Below are 17,514 nucleotides of genomic sequence, written 5' to 3' on the forward strand. Positions count from 1 at the left end.
CCAAGCGTTAGCATACCATTAAACCCATCGTATGGAACAACGGCTGCATAAATACAGCCATACATACGTACAGGCTTCGATTGGCCAAAAAAAGGAAGGAAATAAGACGGCAAAAATTTTCTCGGAAGAACCGTCCCTCGTGTTTCAGAAGGTGTGCACTTTGCAAGGATTATTTTTATCTTGGTATAGGCGAGTGAAAGTGCGCACAAGTTCCTCAAGGTAAAAGGTCGATCCTTTCACACTCTCAAGCAGCTGTGTCACCGATCGGTTTCTTGACGGCGTCGTGCGGGTTGAAAAGTTCCAGCGCGATCTACCCAGGTAGCTATATCTTGGAATGCAGTCCCCCTGAATGGCGTAGCGAGGAAGATAATGTCACGCGTGGCCTTCCGAATAAAGATGTAGTCGCTCTGTGGATTATCAGCCATCGTGAGAGCCTCCATCAACATGATGCCCCCGAGGCATGACGCGATAAAGATAATTGGCCGTTCTCTATCCTGATCATCTGTTGCCAAGTTAAGTCTCATATTCTGGATACCAGCAAGCAGGCGCCGAGCAAACTCTTTGACCGTCCACGGAATTGAGTCTGCGTCTTGGAATAAGTCGGCCGGCCAGTCGCAAGTGAAGATTCGAACTCTTTTCATCTTGCCTGGAAGCATGTTGGGATCGCCTAGCCAATTTACATCAGGTCTATTCAAGTCCTTGGATAGCCATGTCCACGTTTCGGGTAATTTTGTGTCCAGGCCGTGAACGGCAATGATGTCGACATCTGGTTTACCATCGCGCGAGTTAGCTATGTTGACTTGATTAAGGACAACGCAACGTGATTGTTCAGCCATCTGAGCAGAGATGGGTGGTGATGTAGTGCTCTTGGCCCCGTTTCGCTGTGAGGGTGGAAATAGTATATTTACTTCAAATAGCTTCTGGGGGTTTATCTATTTGTCCTACACTTTAACCAATGGACTTCATCATAGAAATGCGGAAATGTGCACGCAACACTGCGTTGAAGCGGGTGCTAACCAATTGAGTCTTGCAATACTGCCCAATGGTTTGGCGCCTCGCCTGCATAATACTCTCATGTGGCCCTCCAACAATACAAAATCATTTGAGGGGTAGTGGTACAAAATTTCCGACATGGAAGAGAGATAGAGCCCGTGAGATACCTTATAATCGCTCATTTTTACATATTGGGAATTCGGAATCGACGCCTTATGGAAAGTCCTACAGTAATAGCCTTGAGAAGTAACATATTTTGACATATCAAGGATCGCGACTTTCGACCGAACAATATATGCAAACTCACAAGCTGTTCTCTATTTTAATCGTCCTCTCCCAGTCTCTTTTAATCTCATCAAGAAGCCCCTCTGTCAACAAAACATCTAGTGCAACTCCAGCCAGCCCCTTTGCCACCCTCAGAGTCCTCGCATAAGCATCGCGTGTCCCGGCAGCCTCAGCAAACTCTGGATTATGCGGACCTTGACCTTTCGGCCCAGGCTGCAATCGAAATGCAGGGCTCAGACTCGGCATCGCGTGGCTGATGTCGCCCTGATCTGTACTTGCCTGTGTTTTGCCTCGCGTCTCATCGATGTCCTGATCTTTAGCAATCTTACCCGGAGGGTCAAGGGCGTTGAAGTACCGTGTATAAGATCGCGCCATTGTTCGGTTAGGCACGTGGTTCTTGTAGCCCCAGCGTTCGGTAATAGTCACTTTGGCTCCGGTGGCCAGAGCACCTGCTTTGAAGCAGTCGTATACTTTCTCCTTGAGCTCGTCGAGACGCCTTTGCGTATCTGATCTGACAACGAATAGCCCCGCAGCGTAGGCATGGATGATGTTAGGGGCAATACCGCCATCGGTGATGTAGCCTTGAACTCTGTCCTCGGGCATGATCTGCTGTCTAAGTGCCGAGACGTTATTGTATCCAGCAATCAGGGCGTCTAGAGCATTAATTCCAAGCCACGGATTGGCCGCAGCATGCGCCTCGCGACCAAAATACTCAACCTTGAACTGCAGATACGATGTTGTCCGCATCAAAGCCGCGTTTGGGGTGATTCCAGGATGCGAAATGAGGCTCACATCGACCTTGTGGTCAGAATAGGCTCCAGCATTGAGAAGCCTGATTTTTCCTCCGCCGCCTTCTTCTGCTGGTGTGCCGAACAAGACGACCTTTCCGGCGGCTCGATAATGCTCCATCACTCGAGCAGTCGCGACAGCGCCAAGGACCGAGGCGGTGGCGATGAGATTATGGCCGCATGCATGGCCGATGCCTGGGAGGCAATCTGTCGCGAAATAGAAAGGTTAATATCGGTTATCTGCTCCGCCTCAAAGAATTGCATGGCGCAAGCGAAACTCACCCATCTCCGCATTAAAAGACACAACAGGACCGCGTCTTCCTGTATCAAAAACGGCAACCCAGGCTGTGTCCATGCCATAGGCAGACGGGGTAACAACCCAGCCACTCTGGGATTTCATGAAGCCAGTCAAAGCATCGTGGGCGATGATTTCCTTGAATCCTCGCTCCGGGTTATCGTGAATCTTTTTGTTTATTGGCCAGAAGACCTCGTCGAGACTGTCTACTGCCTGGCTGATATCATTGAGGTACCGCAGCTCCGACAACGCGTTGCTGGGACCCGCATCAATTAGATTGGCATCTTTAAAAGCATCATCGCCATGTGATATAAGAACGAAGCCATCAACTTCCTCGTCAATTGACGCCATTTCACGTTACTTCATACAACGATTGCAAGCTCCCTTCGCCTAAGCAGACAGCAGTGCAAAAGGTACCATGTAACCATCTTGCCGTCCTGAGGGGTCGTCTGAACGCGCCTTGGCCTGCTTCATCCCATGTCTCTCCTTTCCAGGGTAGCACCAAAGCGGGCAGGATTCGCTGGCCCTGGTTTAATCCACCTATCAGATCATGTTGTTGCTCAATGAGGGGCATGTTCTATTCCAGGAGGACATGCAAGGCGTCGGGCTTCATCACGTGAAACAAATCCCATTGGATGCCGAATGTTGTTGGATCGAGCTGGTCGTTAATAGAAGCGGTTCTCGCAGCTTGAGCATCGGAATGTTGACAGGAGTCACATCCCGTTAGCAAGAGATTCCCAGAGCTCAGGAGCGCGATTTGCCGGCGGTTTGTTGCGCGCAGAACGCTTCAGGATTGCAAGTATCACAGAGAGACCGCAGCCCGGCGCTGTCAATTGCCGGGGCTCTTAAGCTGTTGGGCGTTGTGCAAAGCGATCGGGTTATTGAGCCGATTGCGACAACGGCGTGATGCTTCCTTTGCGCTCGCCGCCAAGCAAAAGATCGATTCAGCCTCCTGAGTTGCGATAACACCATTTACTTGTTCGCTGTCCCTTTTTCCTTGCCATTTGTTTTGGCTCAACGAATACCACGATATCCCAGCCACTATGCCTCAGCCACAGCACAGCACAAGTCCAACCACGTCTGATGATTCATCAGTAGACTTACATGAATCTCCGTCGGAGCAAGGCTCGTCAAACGAGGTGGTCCGCAAATCTAACAAACCGCTTAGTCGGCGGGGCCACTTCAAATCACGCCTCGGATGCTTCAATTGCAAGCGCAGAAGAGTCAAATGCAATGAATTGCGGCCATCTTGTTCGCCATGCTGTCGTCTCGGCTTGAATTGCAGCTATCCGACACCGGCCTCAGCGTCGTCCTCTTCTTCATCTTCTTCGTCGTCTTCGTCTTCACTTACTCCACGTGCTGCTCTATCAGGTCTTGCGTTGGAAGATTTGCGCTTCTACCACCAGTTCCTTCTAGCTGCTTTTCCAACACTACCTTTAAAAGCCAAAGATGTCTGGATGGATGCCGCCGCCATGTCACACCAGGTGAGATTACCACAGTTGCGAATCGCCTTCAGCCCTATGTCATCTTACATGCATGACTAACAAGGGCGTGCATACACTTGCTAGTATGACTATCTCGCACACGCTGTTCTTGGCCTTGGAGCCTCGCATCTATCCCAACACGGCAACGTCGACTACACGTCGCAAGCCTTGCAGCATCGTGTTACCGCTATGAAGCTTGTCAATGAACAGCTCGATCACCCGCCGACAAAACCCGCCGACCAAGATGCGCTCTTCGCGGCCGTGATATGTCTCGTCACCCAATCGTCTCTTATGCCGGACAGCATGGTTGACTACATCACAACAACGAGAGGCGGTAATTTGGTAGCCTCAACCATCATTACAAACTATGAACATTCCATCTTCAAGTACTTTACGCCGCTAGAACATGATCGATCCCTGGAGAGGCTCATCTGCGAACAGCCAAGGGATTTTGAAGCCATCGAAGGCTTTCACGCATCCGCTCTGCGTATAAGGCCGTTGTGCCAGAAGTTTACCGAGGTGGCATATTGTGAATCCATGATTAAATGCATCAATAATTTACGCACCTCGTGTCTAGAAGGTATGGCGCCACTATTCAGGTACTACCTGTTATGGTGAAGTACATGTAACTCTTATTTCTGAGTCAGCGCTGACAAGACTTTTACTCATTCTATAATATAGCTTGGAGAGAATTCGTCATTTTGTTCATCTTGCCGACCACTTTTAATAATCAAGACTTTATGGAATTCGTCGACTACGAAAATCACACGGGCCATCTCTTGCTCATTCACATGTTTCTTTTAGACTACGTACTTGGTAATGCGTGTCTCTCTAAAGCTGACGAGCCCGAATATCCTGGGAGGAAATTCGTCATTATCAATTGGACTAGAGATTTAGCCCGCAGGCTACCGTCCTCGTATCAAGTATACACTGAATGGCCGCTAGAATACTGCAAGTTTCTAGCTGAACGAGATGCACGGTACCTTCTCAGCCCCTGATCCATGCAAGTTTCTCCATCTTTGGAGGGCGGTCATTACCCTAATCAGTAGCCGTTGTCACTCCGTATACAAGTCGAGATGTATCAAGGTTAGAGGCATCCGCTGCATACGCCTATTATCCCAATGGCGGTCCTCGGCTGTCATTGTACAGCCTTTCGGCTGCTATGAAATTTGGCTCAATGGCAGATGTTTGGAGCTTGCTGCTACATGTACTATTCAGCCACGTGAGTATTTTCTCCTCCTAAGAAAGACTTATTGACCCTGATGTAATGATCAAGATATAAAGATCACATTTTACCTGTATAGTATTAAAGTAAGGCGTATGTATGTCGCCTTTATTATGATGAGACTAGGTACATATACATGTAGTGCCTACCTACCTAGCATGGAGTATGTAGAAGACTGGCAGAATATCTGCATACAGCAGCATACGCCTGCATAACTTAATAATTTGCCCTTGGCCTGATTATTAGCTAATGACAAACAACTTTGGATTAAATCTCAGCATACTCTACCCAGTCATCCACTCAATAGAAAGGTGCAGGTATATAGATGGCATGATGAATGAAGGCATTCGGAAAATTCATTCTTCACTCCTCTCGTTCTGTGTAGCCTCATAGTTTTATTTGTGAGCATCTTCTTTCAACTCATCACGTGATAGGTCTGGTGGTCTAGTGGTATGATTCTCGCTTAGGGAAAACCCTACAGCTTATATGCGAGAGGTCCCGGGTTCAATCCCCGGCCAGACCCTTCTTTTTCCCAGTCTTTGTCTGGGACATCTTTTTTTCTGCTCACCGAGAGAGCGATATCTTGATGATGCCATTATGGTCACCGAGACAGACATCACAACTCCTCATCGGTCTGGTGGTCTAGTGGTATGATTCTCGCTTAGGGAAAACCCTACAGCTTGTTTGCGAGAGGTCCCGGGTTCAATCCCCGGCCAGACCCTGTATAATTCGGAACTCTCTCATAGCGGTTCTTCTTTTTTTTTCTTCAACTCATTGTCCTGCCCTCTTTGTAAAGAATCGCTCTCTTAGTATGAAAGTTTTTTTTATGAAGCATCCATTATCTTCATGTCTATGCTATTACTGCGGTTCTGCATTGTTGTGCTTCATAGTAATAATTGATGTATACAACTCGTAGGCCTGTCTTTCTCTCATGCTTCATGCTATTCTCCCAGGCCGGTTTACTCGCCCATCTTGTGTATATGTACAAACTAGTTCGCAACGGATATTCTGTTTCAAGCCAGAATTGTCCACGATTCATACCCTGATGCTGTATAATGATTGATACAAAGGAAAGCAAAAACGCTTCTGTCAGTCCTTGGTGCCTCACTTCTTCTTGCTCTTGGTCTTTAAATTGGCAAAGTATGCGTCCACGATATCCTTTGCTGTTTCTGGAATATCCTTTCGGAGGACCCACGAAGCCTCTGAGCGCTCATATCCGACCCATTCGATGAGCAGTTTGGTGCGGTTCTTGTTGTGCTTGAGAATGGCAAAGATCTCATACATTCCCGGGTTTGTCGGGTTCTCGGGCCGTCCTCCTTGTTCGCGCCAGTACTTAATGAGAAACTCGGGGGCATCTTCGTGCAGACTTCTCTCGGGTTCCCAAGTCATTTTGCCCTCTTCCCAATCTTCAGCGCCTTCCCATTCCTCACTGCTGTCATGTTCTTCATCTTTCTTCCATTTTACCTGTAGCTCGATTGAGTCGCCAGCCCAGCGGTATCCCGAGAAGCCGACGAAATCGTACATTTTAGCCTCGTCCCCTGGCTCCTCGGGCTCTCTTGGTTCTTCTAGCTCTTCTACACCGATATCTGCCCGATTCAGAATCTCTGATATGCGTCCAGTGCGAACTGCAGGCCTTGCTGAATCGGCTGCCTTTTTGCTGCTGACGGCGGCGCTCAATGAGCGGATAGTCGCACGAGGAGTAGATGCTGATACCACCTCGTCCTGTTCCAGCTGCACTGAGTCTCCCACCATCTCACTCGCATTGTGAACTTCGCTGTCATATTCATCCTCCTTTTGCAGATTTTTCACCCCCTTTTTCGCAAATGACTGGGGCGTTGCTGATCCCGGCGTGCTCTTTTTAAGCCGCGGTGTACCAGTTCGGGGAGTTGCACCAAGCGAGGTCCGTGGCGAAGATCTGGTTGGCTTGCCGGGGGTGAGGATAGGAATAGCAGCCATTATAGACTGCATATTGACGGGCCACTCTTGTATTGTAGCTGAGACGGAATCTGAAATCACAATTGAGGATTTGACGATACGCGGTTGTCGAACGTTTAGTCTATAAGCGGGCTGTTTATCTGTTTACTTGCCGTGGGCGGATCTTGCTGTGTCAGCAGTTTATGGTTGGTGGTCCGACCGCTTAGTTCATCTTCAGTGACGTCAAGATACTCCTTTCCGGCGCGGAAAAGAACTGGGGATTTCCACGTGATGCTTCTTTTCTTCTTCCGGCAGATGCACAGGCAACGCCTCGTCGGTTCCGGATTCGATTGGCAGAATCCGCGATGCGATGCTTTTTTTGCTACTCGTCACATGGATCGGACCAGAGAGGGGTTGCAAGACAGCGGGCGGGGTTTGGTGCAGGTATTCGGAGGTTGCATCCGAGGCTCGTGTTAGTGCTTGGATGAAACACTAACAAGACGAAGGCCTGCATGAACAGACAGCCAGTGAAAGACTGCATGCGGACGGTACGTCGACTCTCCTGGAGGATATTGATATAAGGTCATCTACCGTCCTTGGCATTTCTCTTGCTCTTGTTTTGCTGCTCGCTCAGCACTCTTCTCTCTCCCAACCTACCTAGGTACCTGTAAGACTAACTCGTGTACTTACTTGTACAGCGTCTCCAAGATGGCTTCCTCAGCTGTGCCATCATCGAGGTCATCACGGCCCATCCGAATCGCCAATTGCTCTGGTGCTCTAAGTATGGCCAAACCGATATCTATGACTCTCGTCCCTTTCCGCAAATGAGTACTCACACCGTCAAACAGCTGATCCGGGCATCTTAATGTACAACCAGGCCAAGTATGGCCCTGTCGATGTCATCACAGGCGATTACCTCGCAGGTATGTTTGAGCATTTGCTTTCGGTTCATTTGGTCAATAATACACATCACTCACAAGTGGTTGCTGACACCTTTGCTGTAGAGGTGAGCATGGCCGGCAGTGCGATGCAGCATGCGTCAAATGGCACGGGCTGGATCAGATCCGCATTCGATGGAATCCAGCTGTCCCTGGATCTTATAAACGAAAAGCGAATCAAGGTAGTCGTCAACGGCGGAGCCATGAACCCAAAAGGTTTGGCGGAAAAGATTCACGAATTGGTAAAGCTATTCTACACTCACGTCTTAACACAGTCTTCATTGCTAACAAACCGGGCAAGATTCATAGCAAAGGCTATAAACTTCGTGTGGGTTACGTCGAAGGCGACAATTTGATGCATAAAGTCCATCATTTACTCTCTAACCCTCTCCCTCATCTCGACGGCGCAAATCCCAACGTTCAGTATGACAAAGACACTACATCGTTTCTGGATTCACCCGAGGAGATGCCAATTGTCGCAGCCAGCGCATATCTCGGTTATCGTGCAATTAAGAAAGGCCTGGATGAAGGTGCAGATATTCTCATCTGTGGTCGTGTTTCTGATGCCTCACCAGTCATCGGTGCCGCTGCTCATTGGTATAACTGGGCTGAATCCGACTTTGATCAGCTTGCCGGGTCGCTTATTGCAGGCCATCTAATTGAATGCTCGACTTATGTCACTGGCGGCAACTTTTCTGGTGCATATAAACACCCTCACAGTGATTTCCTGCGTCTGGCTCCGGGCATTGCGGAAGTTCTCCCTAGCGGCGAATGCATAGTTACCAAGCACGATTCTCTGAATGGATTTGTTACCCCCGACACAGTCAAATCACAATTCTTGTACGAGCTGCAAGGAAACATTTACCTCAACAGCGACGTGAAAGCGGATATTTCCAACATAGCAATCGTCAAGGAATCCAAAGATCGAGTCCATGTATCTGGCGTCAAAGGCTATCCACCTCCGCCTACGACAAAACTCGCCATTTTCTACAAGGGAGGGTATCAGTGCGAGCATTTGCTGAATGCCAACGGATATGCAACAGACCACAAATGGGACATGCAGGAGTTGCAATTAAAGGATACACTTAAAGAATGGAAAATATTGGACAAGTTCGACGTCTTAGACTTCCAAATTATCGGTACACCGATGAAGGACCCTGATTCGCAAAACGCTTCTACCACATACATGAGAATATTTGCTCAGTCTAAAGACAGAGACGTTCTGACTAGATTGCACAAGGCCTGGCACTATCAGTTCATGGCGCATTTCCCGGGTACTTTTTCCGCATGACTTTAGTGATATAACAGAAGCTGACAAGATGCCCTTTAGGAATGCACTATTCGATGGATACACGTCTACTAACACCTAAGCCGTTCCTTGGCTACTACCCAGCTATCGTATCTCAAACCGAGATTGAAGAGACCGTTACGATAATCGGTGACAGCTCAGCCGAAGAGAGGATTCGCCATCTTGTCCACCCACCCAAAAAGACAGAGCCGCTGTCACCTCGGGAAAATTACGAGACAAGAGATCCTGTGCCTCTAGAAAACTTCGGCCCGACTGTCAATGTTCCACTGGGGGACCTCATCCTCGCTCGATCAGGCGACAAAGCAGGCAACATCAACATTGGCCTGTTTGTACAGACACCGGAGCAGTGGGAATGGTTCCGCTCATTCATGACCAAGGATAGGCTGCGCTCCCTGATGAGGAAAGATTGGAAGGACTGGTATTTCCTGGAGAGGGTCGAATTCGCAAATATTTACGCCGTTCATTTTGTCATTTATGGGTCGCTGGGAAGAGGTGTAACTAGCTCAAGTCGGCTGGATAATCTGGGCAAAGGATTTGCAGAATTTATTCGGGCAGTTCACGTTGATATCCCTCAAAAATTTCTCGAGGAAACTGCCCGCTCGTCAAAACTTGAGCACCTATAGATATTAATTTCCAACTATTCAATTCTCATTGGTCTAGTGGACAAATCTAAAGTCTAGACGCTTCATTCCTTCATCTTTGGTGTTGAGAGAATAGTCTTCCTGCTCTTCTTTCGTCATGGCGTTCCATTGCCTCTCTCTTATTTTGTTTCGCCAAATGTAGAATAACTTGACAAGATAGAAGAGAACAATATTGAAACAGTTGATAGCGAGTAAGATCTTATTGCCTCGCCTATAAAGAGGTTGGTCATCGTCTCGGTAGATGTTGGAGGAGATGATATTGCCACTCTGCACAAACATGTTATACAGAGCAGCGCTAACAGCTCTTGTACGGACGGCATTGCTGTTCTTAGCATTCCAGCTGACCACAATAGCGTGACAGTATGGGTAGCTTAGTAAACCCGTGAGAAGAGCGTATCGTATCCAAGGGGACGCATCTGCTTTGAGAGTAACCAGAGCGATGAGCCATGGAAATATCCAAATATTGGAAATTGACGAAATTATCGCGCGTTCCTTGAATCGTTCAGATACCCAGGATATGATGATTAGGTTGACTGCGAACAGGAATTGAGACGGGATAGTGAGCAAGTTGGCTTTGAACACCGAGAAGCCAATATTTCGAAGGATGTACGACAGATATGTGCTTGGGGGACCCGGCGGGATGTAGACGACAAGCCCGAGAAGGTAGAGCGGCCACTGTTCCCAATCCTGAAGTACTTTGAACAAAAGGCTAGGGCCCACGCCTTGTCTGCATTTTTGTGAGCTTTTGTACAAGATAAAGTGAGACGGTTCACGTATTCATACCGATTGTTCATATCACCTTTGCTTGGGTCGTCACGTAGAAGCCTGTTGACCATGATGTACTCCTCCCGTTCGTTGAACCAACCATCTTTGCCACGGAACCAATTTCGCGTCTGACAAGGCCCAGGTGGCATGAGGACCCAAGAGAATGTGCCAACAATAAGAGTCAGTATACCCTCGATGAGAAATCTGTAAAAAATGTTAGCTAAGATTGTTGGTGGGCAAGAGTATTAGAATGCGTATAAGGTATCTTACAGCCATCGCCAGCCTCCCCAGCCTGCAATGCCTCTCATTTGAAGAACTCCAGAGGCAATCAATGAACCGACAATGTTTACGGTGCTCAGAGCTGTCCAGAACCAGGCCAGCCTAACAGGAAGCTCATTTGACTTATAGAAATAAGTAAGCCAAAGAACAATATCACTATATCATGTTAGCTATTATGCTTTTCGTATTCATTTCCAGCACTTACGGAATGAAACCACCCATAAGCAAGCCAAGCAAAGCCTTTATAACGAAATAAGCTGCTCTGCTGTGGAGGAATGCTTGACACCCGGCAGTAATGGACCAGCCCATCATGATGAATGGGATCCATCTATCAGCCCCTATTCTCTTTGAAATGAGACCGCTGGGAAGTTCAGCAGCTAGAAAAGTCACAAGAAATATCTAGTAAGGGGGACCTAGTTAGTATCATACCCAAAGAGGAGTGTATGGGACAAGAAATAACCTACTGTCTGGCCGTAGTTGAAGTCATTTGTGTTCATGCCTATTTCCGGAAGCTAAAATGTGTTAGTCGAAAGCTTATTTATAATCATACGGTATCTTGTTTTTTTCTCTCTTACCATGTTATCTGAGATGGCACGATTAATATTTCGACGATGGAGGTCCAAAGCACAAAACATGACCCATGCCCACAGCATTATTCTGAGATCAATCTACTAACACGTTAATAAATCAATGTGACACAGCGTATAGGTTGCTACAGAATGGCTCACCTTTCTGACCAGTCTCCTCTCTTCTTCTGCCGTCCACTTGAATTCAGGATCGAACCTGTGTCTGTTTTCGTACTTTGCTTTTTCATAAATCTCTCGCCAGTGTGTAGCCATAGCCGGATCGGTGAAAGGATGATCGTCTGTTGAGCCAAACGGTTCATCTTTACGCACTGGAGCTTCCTCCGTCACTGATGACTCTTGGGACGACAGCACAGCAATATCAACGATATCCGTCTGTTTGCCATCTTGTGGCACCGCCGCCGTGCTGTGAGACATTGCGGCGAGAGCTACGTGTTGTTTGTTTGCGTTGTTCCACAGAGCCTGTCTCAGGGGTGATACTCAAACCGCGGGTGCTTCACATATTTATATCGGCGACGAGCCGGCAACCATTACCGCGTTGTTGGGGCATCTATTACACCATTAAAGAGTCTAAATTGGCCGAGGTTACGTACCATAGTTGTGCATTTGGAATTTGCTATGCCAGGTGTCGCGATGCCCAAGAGTAATCACATCATTGCTAGGATCTGCAGGTTTGCAATAGGCAATATGAGCTGTCATTGGTTCCTTGGCTAATAATGAGTGCGTGACGGCAAAGATATACAGACTAGCCATTGCCTTGGTCGCATGCAGGGTATATCATAATTCACAGTCGGTTTATCAGTACAACCACAAGTAACTGCAGTAAATCTAAGACGCGATAGGAAACAGTTCAACGCCATACCCATTAATTTGTCCATGAGGAGAAAAGCTTCCAACGATAATCTCACACATTGGGGGGGCTAAACGATAACGTTGCGTGAAACTAACCGGGGCTCGCGATGGCGTTAGATCTTTGCATTGTGATGGAATCGTGCAGCTCGCTCTGCGATTGGATCACGGCAATAGTATGGCAGTATCGGGTGCCACATTGTGGACTAAAAGTGTTCGGTAATTGAATTTAAAAATACGGCAAGGTTAGTTTAACATTATAACGGCGGTTGAATAAGCTATATGCTTATTGTGGCGGTATTCTACTATTTCTTTACGGGAGGTTGAGTTACGCGTACTATGCGCAAATATGATATCTGGAGCGTGGTGTTGCCATAACTGCCCACAAACGGCCATGCCAAGAGGAAGGGGCTTTCGCAAGCATATCGCCGTGATATCATTTAGGTAATTGCACATCAAATAGAAAGGGCTCTATTTGACAACATTACTTGGCAGCGCTACTGCGATGCTCCTCATAGCATATAGTTGGCACATACATGTATGCAAAGTCATCAGCCCATTGGGTGCATCAACCTCATACACCATTTTAGACAATTTCAACACATACCACAAATAATTGCTAGCATAAACCAATTAATTTTTATAGCCTAAATCAGATAAAAGGACCAGATGGTCTCTATCCTGAAGGGTAAGCACTCTATTAATATAGCCATGCCGCCGTTTATCTGATCATTGCCGTCGGAAGGGTATATTTAGCGATGATCCGTGTTAAACGGCCGAGCTTGTCTTCACTTTTACCTTTCAACTCTGTAGTCGGCTTCATGCCGTTGGACCTATCCAATTAAAACGATTGAGATATACCGTCTTTTATTTTCCAATAATTTCTCACCTGTGCCTGCATAGTAAAATGCGTAGTGCTTATAGCACCCTTGAGAATCCATCTTGGTGAAATGAGCCGTAGCTCAGTTATTAGCTACCTGGCTGACGAATTTTGCATTGCTCTCCTATATAGCATGCCCCTATCCCATCTTATAGATACTATTTTTATTCATACTCGCTACCATCATTCCAGCAGGATTCGGTCGGCTACTAGAAGTCAGGTTATACGACATTTTGTTCTTGGAGAGTCTTAACAGAGAAGTGTAGTCAAGTTTGATTCGTTTAGTACACAACACAGCCTCTGCCTCAATTGGTATCTTCTAAAGCACCTAGAGCTAATTACCAATGTATCTCTGTGTCCTCAGACTTATGGCCTGGTATCGAGTTGGTGCTATCTACGGTATGTCTGCACAATATGATATCGGCATCTTATCTCCGCAGTGTGAATAATCACTGGATTGAAAGGGCCAAAGAGTATATCAAATAATAATTCAACTGCCTTGGATCGCAGATAACGCTCTATTAGCATAAGTTGTACTCGGGCTAAAGGCTTTCGAAAAAACTTACATGAGGCCAAGTCCCTATTATACTATCGCATTCGAACCTACTCTTGCTTCCAGAAGGCGTTATATTTCCAACATTGATCATATCATTCTTCCCCATGTTGTTTCTCACTAATATCACTTCCTATAATTAATAGCAACTAAGAATGACCCTGATCGCATGCATATATTAGCTTGCAGTGGATCCTATTAATCCTGCTATACCCGTTTGTGACTACTCACTTCCATGTATGCATAGATATGTTGTGCATTTAGGTTCATGACCTTTTCTTTAGTCACCAACAGGGCCTTGACTGTTAAGTGTGTATTCATTGTTTGTTACTTACTGATTTGTATTAGGCTGTCCTGACGTTCCATTCTTATGATGAGTTAATCTACTTGAGGGTGTTGATGCATGTCATTTTTTTTTTTAATTCCTGTGGCGTAAATATTAGTAGGTGATGCGGCATTATGTTATTAGCAGATATATGAGCATGTATGTAGATGAACGCCTGCATGGCTCGCTCCTTTCATAAAGAATCATTGGGCTCAACTCCATCTTCAAACTTTAACCGCTCGAATCACTATTCATTCACCTCAATTAGACTCAACAATCGTATTACAGTCCTCCCTAAGCGCTACCCTGAAGCGTGCCGCCGCCGAACCCCCACACAGCAAGAAATGCAAAACAGCTAGCCATTCGCAGTGGATCCGTAATCTTCACAATCCCGGCATACACGTGGTCTCACTCATGCTTCTCATTTGAGGCCCCTACCTCGATCGGATCGACAGTTACTTGCACATCCCCCAATGTGCGCCAAGGACTAATATGGCCAATGTTACAACTCACTTGATGCTAATTCGATTCTAGGCGCTTTCCATTAAAGTTATCGATCAAAATCGTGGGGCGAAATAGAGATGGGGCGTGAAAGAGGCTTGAAATTAAGGTGGATCTTTGATTTCGGGAGAGATTTGTCGTGATTGGCAAAAGCAACTGAACAACAGACTGTCTTAGTGTGTCATTCGAGATTGTAATCTGGAACAGAAATTCGATTTAATACTTCACACGCAGACAGAGACACAATACTTCTTAGCATGGTAGAAAGGAAATGTATAGTGATATGTAGTTCGTAGTAGATAATTAAGTGGATAAATAGCCAATATTGAAACCTTGGTATCTGAATTATTGTTATCGATCATACCCTATCCTTCGGTCGTCCAAGCATAGCGATAATACATTGCAATCAAGCATAACTTCATAAAAACAAATTGTTCCCACATCCTGTGAGAAGATGCCATTCATCTGGGAGAAAATCCCATGTTGTTAAATCATGTGGAGCTGCAGTCTATCTCCAGTAGATTCACGCACTTCAAACATGCCGACATGGCCATCCAAGTCGCCAACATTCAAGAATTTTCCGTCGGCGGAGAAAGAGAGCTCTGTGACTCGCGCAAGGTCATCGAATTGCTCAAAACCCGGCCGAGGAGTATAGTCAATAGCTAGAGCCTCTGGGTCTGGCCAGCTCCAGACCTCCTTGCCTGTCATGACATCCAGAATGACGATGCTGCCTCGGGCTCCAATGTCAGTTCCGGTTGCATGGCAGTAAGCCACAAAGCGGCAATCGGGTGAGAGGCAAGACGTCGTATTAGGAATGCCAAAGGTTCGGGTGGAGTTGGCTGCAAGATCCCAAAGCAAAACATAGCGGTACGGAACAGTGACGGGGCTAAGATTGTAGCCCGAACCGCCATTTGTAGCGGGCACGGCACGGAAAGTAGCAGGGATCCAAATAGAGACACAGACACTTCCATAGGTGACCATGTCGCAAGGAATAGCCGTATCCAGCTCTTTGTGCTGCCACGGCCTCGCCACTCGGTAAGGCTTGTCTGAGGCGCCTTCTGTAGTGTCCCACGCTACCAAAAGCGTCTCCTTTTCTGGAGGAGGGTGACCTTGGCGCGGAGGACGTGGTCCGGCACCAATGACAAGCAAAGGGCTCGTCCTTGATAGTGCAAGCTCTGGATACTGGGGGACAAACGGAAGATCAACCTTATTTAGGTCAATGGTACGCGTCTTGACAAAGGGCTTCTTGTCTGGAGTCGCTTTGTAGAGATCAATTATCCCCTTCTCACCGCCATAAATGGCAAGAGAGCTGAGAGCGCCGTCGTAAGACTCGATTTGGGCTGAAGTCCACCGATCAGCATTGTCGATTGACTGCAGGTTCTTCTTCTTGGCCCAGTTCCAAATTTCAATGTATCTGCCAAAACGGGTGGCAATGGCAATGAGATTCATAGGTTCTGAGAGAATGGCATGACTGCGAATAAGATACTCGCGAGAGCGAGACTGGGCCGCGGTGTAGGAGGAAATCTTGATGACCTGCTGAACAGTGCCTCCCGCCGTGGACCAAACCTTTATGATGTTGTTTCCATGTTTGGTCGCCAATGTGGCAAGGCTAGAAGACATGTCGAGGTAGTGGATAGGGCCATTCTTCTTATCGTCAGACTGAAGGCGCTTCCAGAACACAACCTCGGCAGGACGAGACGATTTTCGGGGTGGAGGAAGAAGTTCAGAAGGATCTGGAGGTTTATAGAAGTTATGAGGGACCCTGCTGCGACGAGGGGTCCCCGGTGAGAAGCTGACAGAGGTAGCATCAGGTGTTGATGCGGTCGCTGAGACCTGAGAGGAACGATGAGTGCTGATAGATGATCGATCTGAAGAGTCTCGGGAAGGTACCCGATAAGTGGGAGTGGTGGTAGCTTTAGGAGTGGGAATTGGTGGTAGCGGCTTTGAAGGAGCAGGGTAGAGGCTGTATCCTGCCTGGTAGTAGTTGGATGATGCGTTGGACGACTTGCGTTGTGAGTTCACTGACTCTCGTCGAATAGATTGAGGCTGGTCCCTAGACGGCGGTCGTCGGGGGAGGGATCCTCTCGAATCTCTCTGTAGGGGCATGTGATATTCATCGACTACATCATCGCTCTCCTCAAGCCATTGGGCGACAGCCTGGCCCTTGGATGGGGGAGGCATAGGGAAGTCGCGAGAGGAGGAGACATGGTAGCGAGGTTCTGGGTTCATGATGTCTGAGTTCCTTTCGACAGCAGTGTTGGGGTCAAAGGAAGGGGCATTCTGTCGCGAGGAGTGGGATGAAGCACCAGTGTCAATGCGACGCAGGGTGTCTCTGAGTTTATAAAGAAAAAGCCTGTATTAGCCTCATGGATCCCTGCGGTTCGAAAAGGCACTGTAGGCTACGGCCTTGGTCTGCCCAGAATGGTCGAGCCCCGGGTCAAGTCCAAGACTAAAGGAAGGGGGGTGTTGAGGCAGACTCACGCTATCCGATCCAGATCTGTAGCAAATGGCGGAGACTCCATGTTGGCTGGCTGGGGGGATTGCTCGGGCTGTGGGACCTGATAGCGGATAAACAGACCGAGATGGTGTAGAATAAGAGAATGTGGTCTTTTTCCCCGCGGGGTCGACAAACAGGAGATATACGCAGATGTACGAAGAAGGATGCGAGAGGTGGTTTGATCAGTCGACAGGGAGCCGGAAGAAATGCCTTGTCGCTTGTCGACTTTTGAACTGGGGTAGGAGCTGAGAGGAGGAGAAGCGACGGTGTTGAAGGTCGACAAGGGTGGTTCCAAGTGTGCCGGCAGGGACAAGCTCCTGAGTCGAAGGACCCTTCCGGTTCTCGAATGCAATCCAGTTTCTTCCAAGGAGGTTTTTGAAATGAAAATAAAATAGAAAGAGAGCCTTCA

At 47.6% G+C, this 17,514-nt stretch overlaps 7 protein-coding genes across 7 annotated transcripts; 2 read left to right on the forward strand and 5 right to left on the reverse strand.

The window, feature by feature from the left end:
• Positions 1 to 257: 257 nt before the first annotated feature.
• On the reverse strand, positions 258 to 836 carry TRIVIDRAFT_148995 (uncharacterized protein; the record flags this gene model as incomplete). Its single annotated transcript, XM_014102810.1, has 1 exon — positions 258 to 836. One exon carries the CDS (start codon positions 834 to 836, stop codon positions 258 to 260), a length of 579 nt encoding a protein of 192 aa, XP_013958285.1.
• A 460-nt stretch (positions 837 to 1,296) lies between these two features.
• On the reverse strand, positions 1,297 to 2,712 carry TRIVIDRAFT_45377 (uncharacterized protein; the record flags this gene model as incomplete). The annotated part of the gene is made up of 2 exons (XM_014102811.1): positions 1,297 to 2,273; positions 2,349 to 2,712. 2 exons carry the CDS (start codon positions 2,710 to 2,712, stop codon positions 1,297 to 1,299), a joined length of 1,341 nt encoding a protein of 446 aa, XP_013958286.1.
• A 1,121-nt stretch (positions 2,713 to 3,833) lies between these two features.
• On the forward strand, positions 3,834 to 4,843 carry TRIVIDRAFT_67718 (uncharacterized protein; the record flags this gene model as incomplete). Its single annotated transcript, XM_014102812.1, has 3 exons — positions 3,834 to 3,845; positions 3,930 to 4,425; positions 4,527 to 4,843. 3 exons carry the CDS (start codon positions 3,834 to 3,836, stop codon positions 4,841 to 4,843), a joined length of 825 nt encoding a protein of 274 aa, XP_013958287.1.
• Positions 4,844 to 5,951: 1,108 nt separating this feature from the next.
• TRIVIDRAFT_215951 (uncharacterized protein) lies at positions 5,952 to 7,061 on the reverse strand (the record flags this gene model as incomplete). The annotated part of the gene is made up of 1 exon (XM_014102813.1): positions 5,952 to 7,061. One exon carries the CDS (start codon positions 7,036 to 7,038, stop codon positions 6,175 to 6,177), a length of 864 nt encoding a protein of 287 aa, XP_013958288.1.
• A 631-nt stretch (positions 7,062 to 7,692) lies between these two features.
• TRIVIDRAFT_45674 (uncharacterized protein) lies at positions 7,693 to 9,854 on the forward strand (the record flags this gene model as incomplete). Its single annotated transcript, XM_014102814.1, has 5 exons — positions 7,693 to 7,765; positions 7,833 to 7,907; positions 7,989 to 8,164; positions 8,224 to 9,196; positions 9,253 to 9,854. The coding sequence occupies 5 exons, from the start codon at positions 7,693 to 7,695 to the stop codon at positions 9,852 to 9,854; spliced, it is 1,899 nt and encodes a 632-aa protein (XP_013958289.1).
• A 33-nt stretch (positions 9,855 to 9,887) lies between these two features.
• Positions 9,888 to 11,755, reverse strand: TRIVIDRAFT_45995 (uncharacterized protein; the record flags this gene model as incomplete). Its single annotated transcript, XM_014102815.1, has 7 exons — positions 9,888 to 10,599; positions 10,656 to 10,841; positions 10,908 to 11,072; positions 11,122 to 11,315; positions 11,381 to 11,428; positions 11,492 to 11,584; positions 11,645 to 11,755. 7 exons carry the CDS (start codon positions 11,753 to 11,755, stop codon positions 9,888 to 9,890), a joined length of 1,509 nt encoding a protein of 502 aa, XP_013958290.1.
• Positions 11,756 to 14,885: 3,130 nt separating this feature from the next.
• TRIVIDRAFT_212753 (uncharacterized protein) lies at positions 14,886 to 17,453 on the reverse strand (the record flags this gene model as incomplete). Its single annotated transcript, XM_014102816.1, has 2 exons — positions 14,886 to 16,940; positions 17,090 to 17,453. The coding sequence occupies 2 exons, from the start codon at positions 17,128 to 17,130 to the stop codon at positions 15,095 to 15,097; spliced, it is 1,887 nt and encodes a 628-aa protein (XP_013958291.1).
• Between the last annotated feature and the right edge of the window lie 61 nt (positions 17,454 to 17,514).

This window comes from Trichoderma virens, assembly GCF_000170995.1.
Source record: "Trichoderma virens Gv29-8 chromosome Unknown TRIVIscaffold_5, whole genome shotgun sequence".
Lineage (NCBI taxonomy): Eukaryota > Fungi > Ascomycota > Sordariomycetes > Hypocreales > Hypocreaceae > Trichoderma > Trichoderma virens.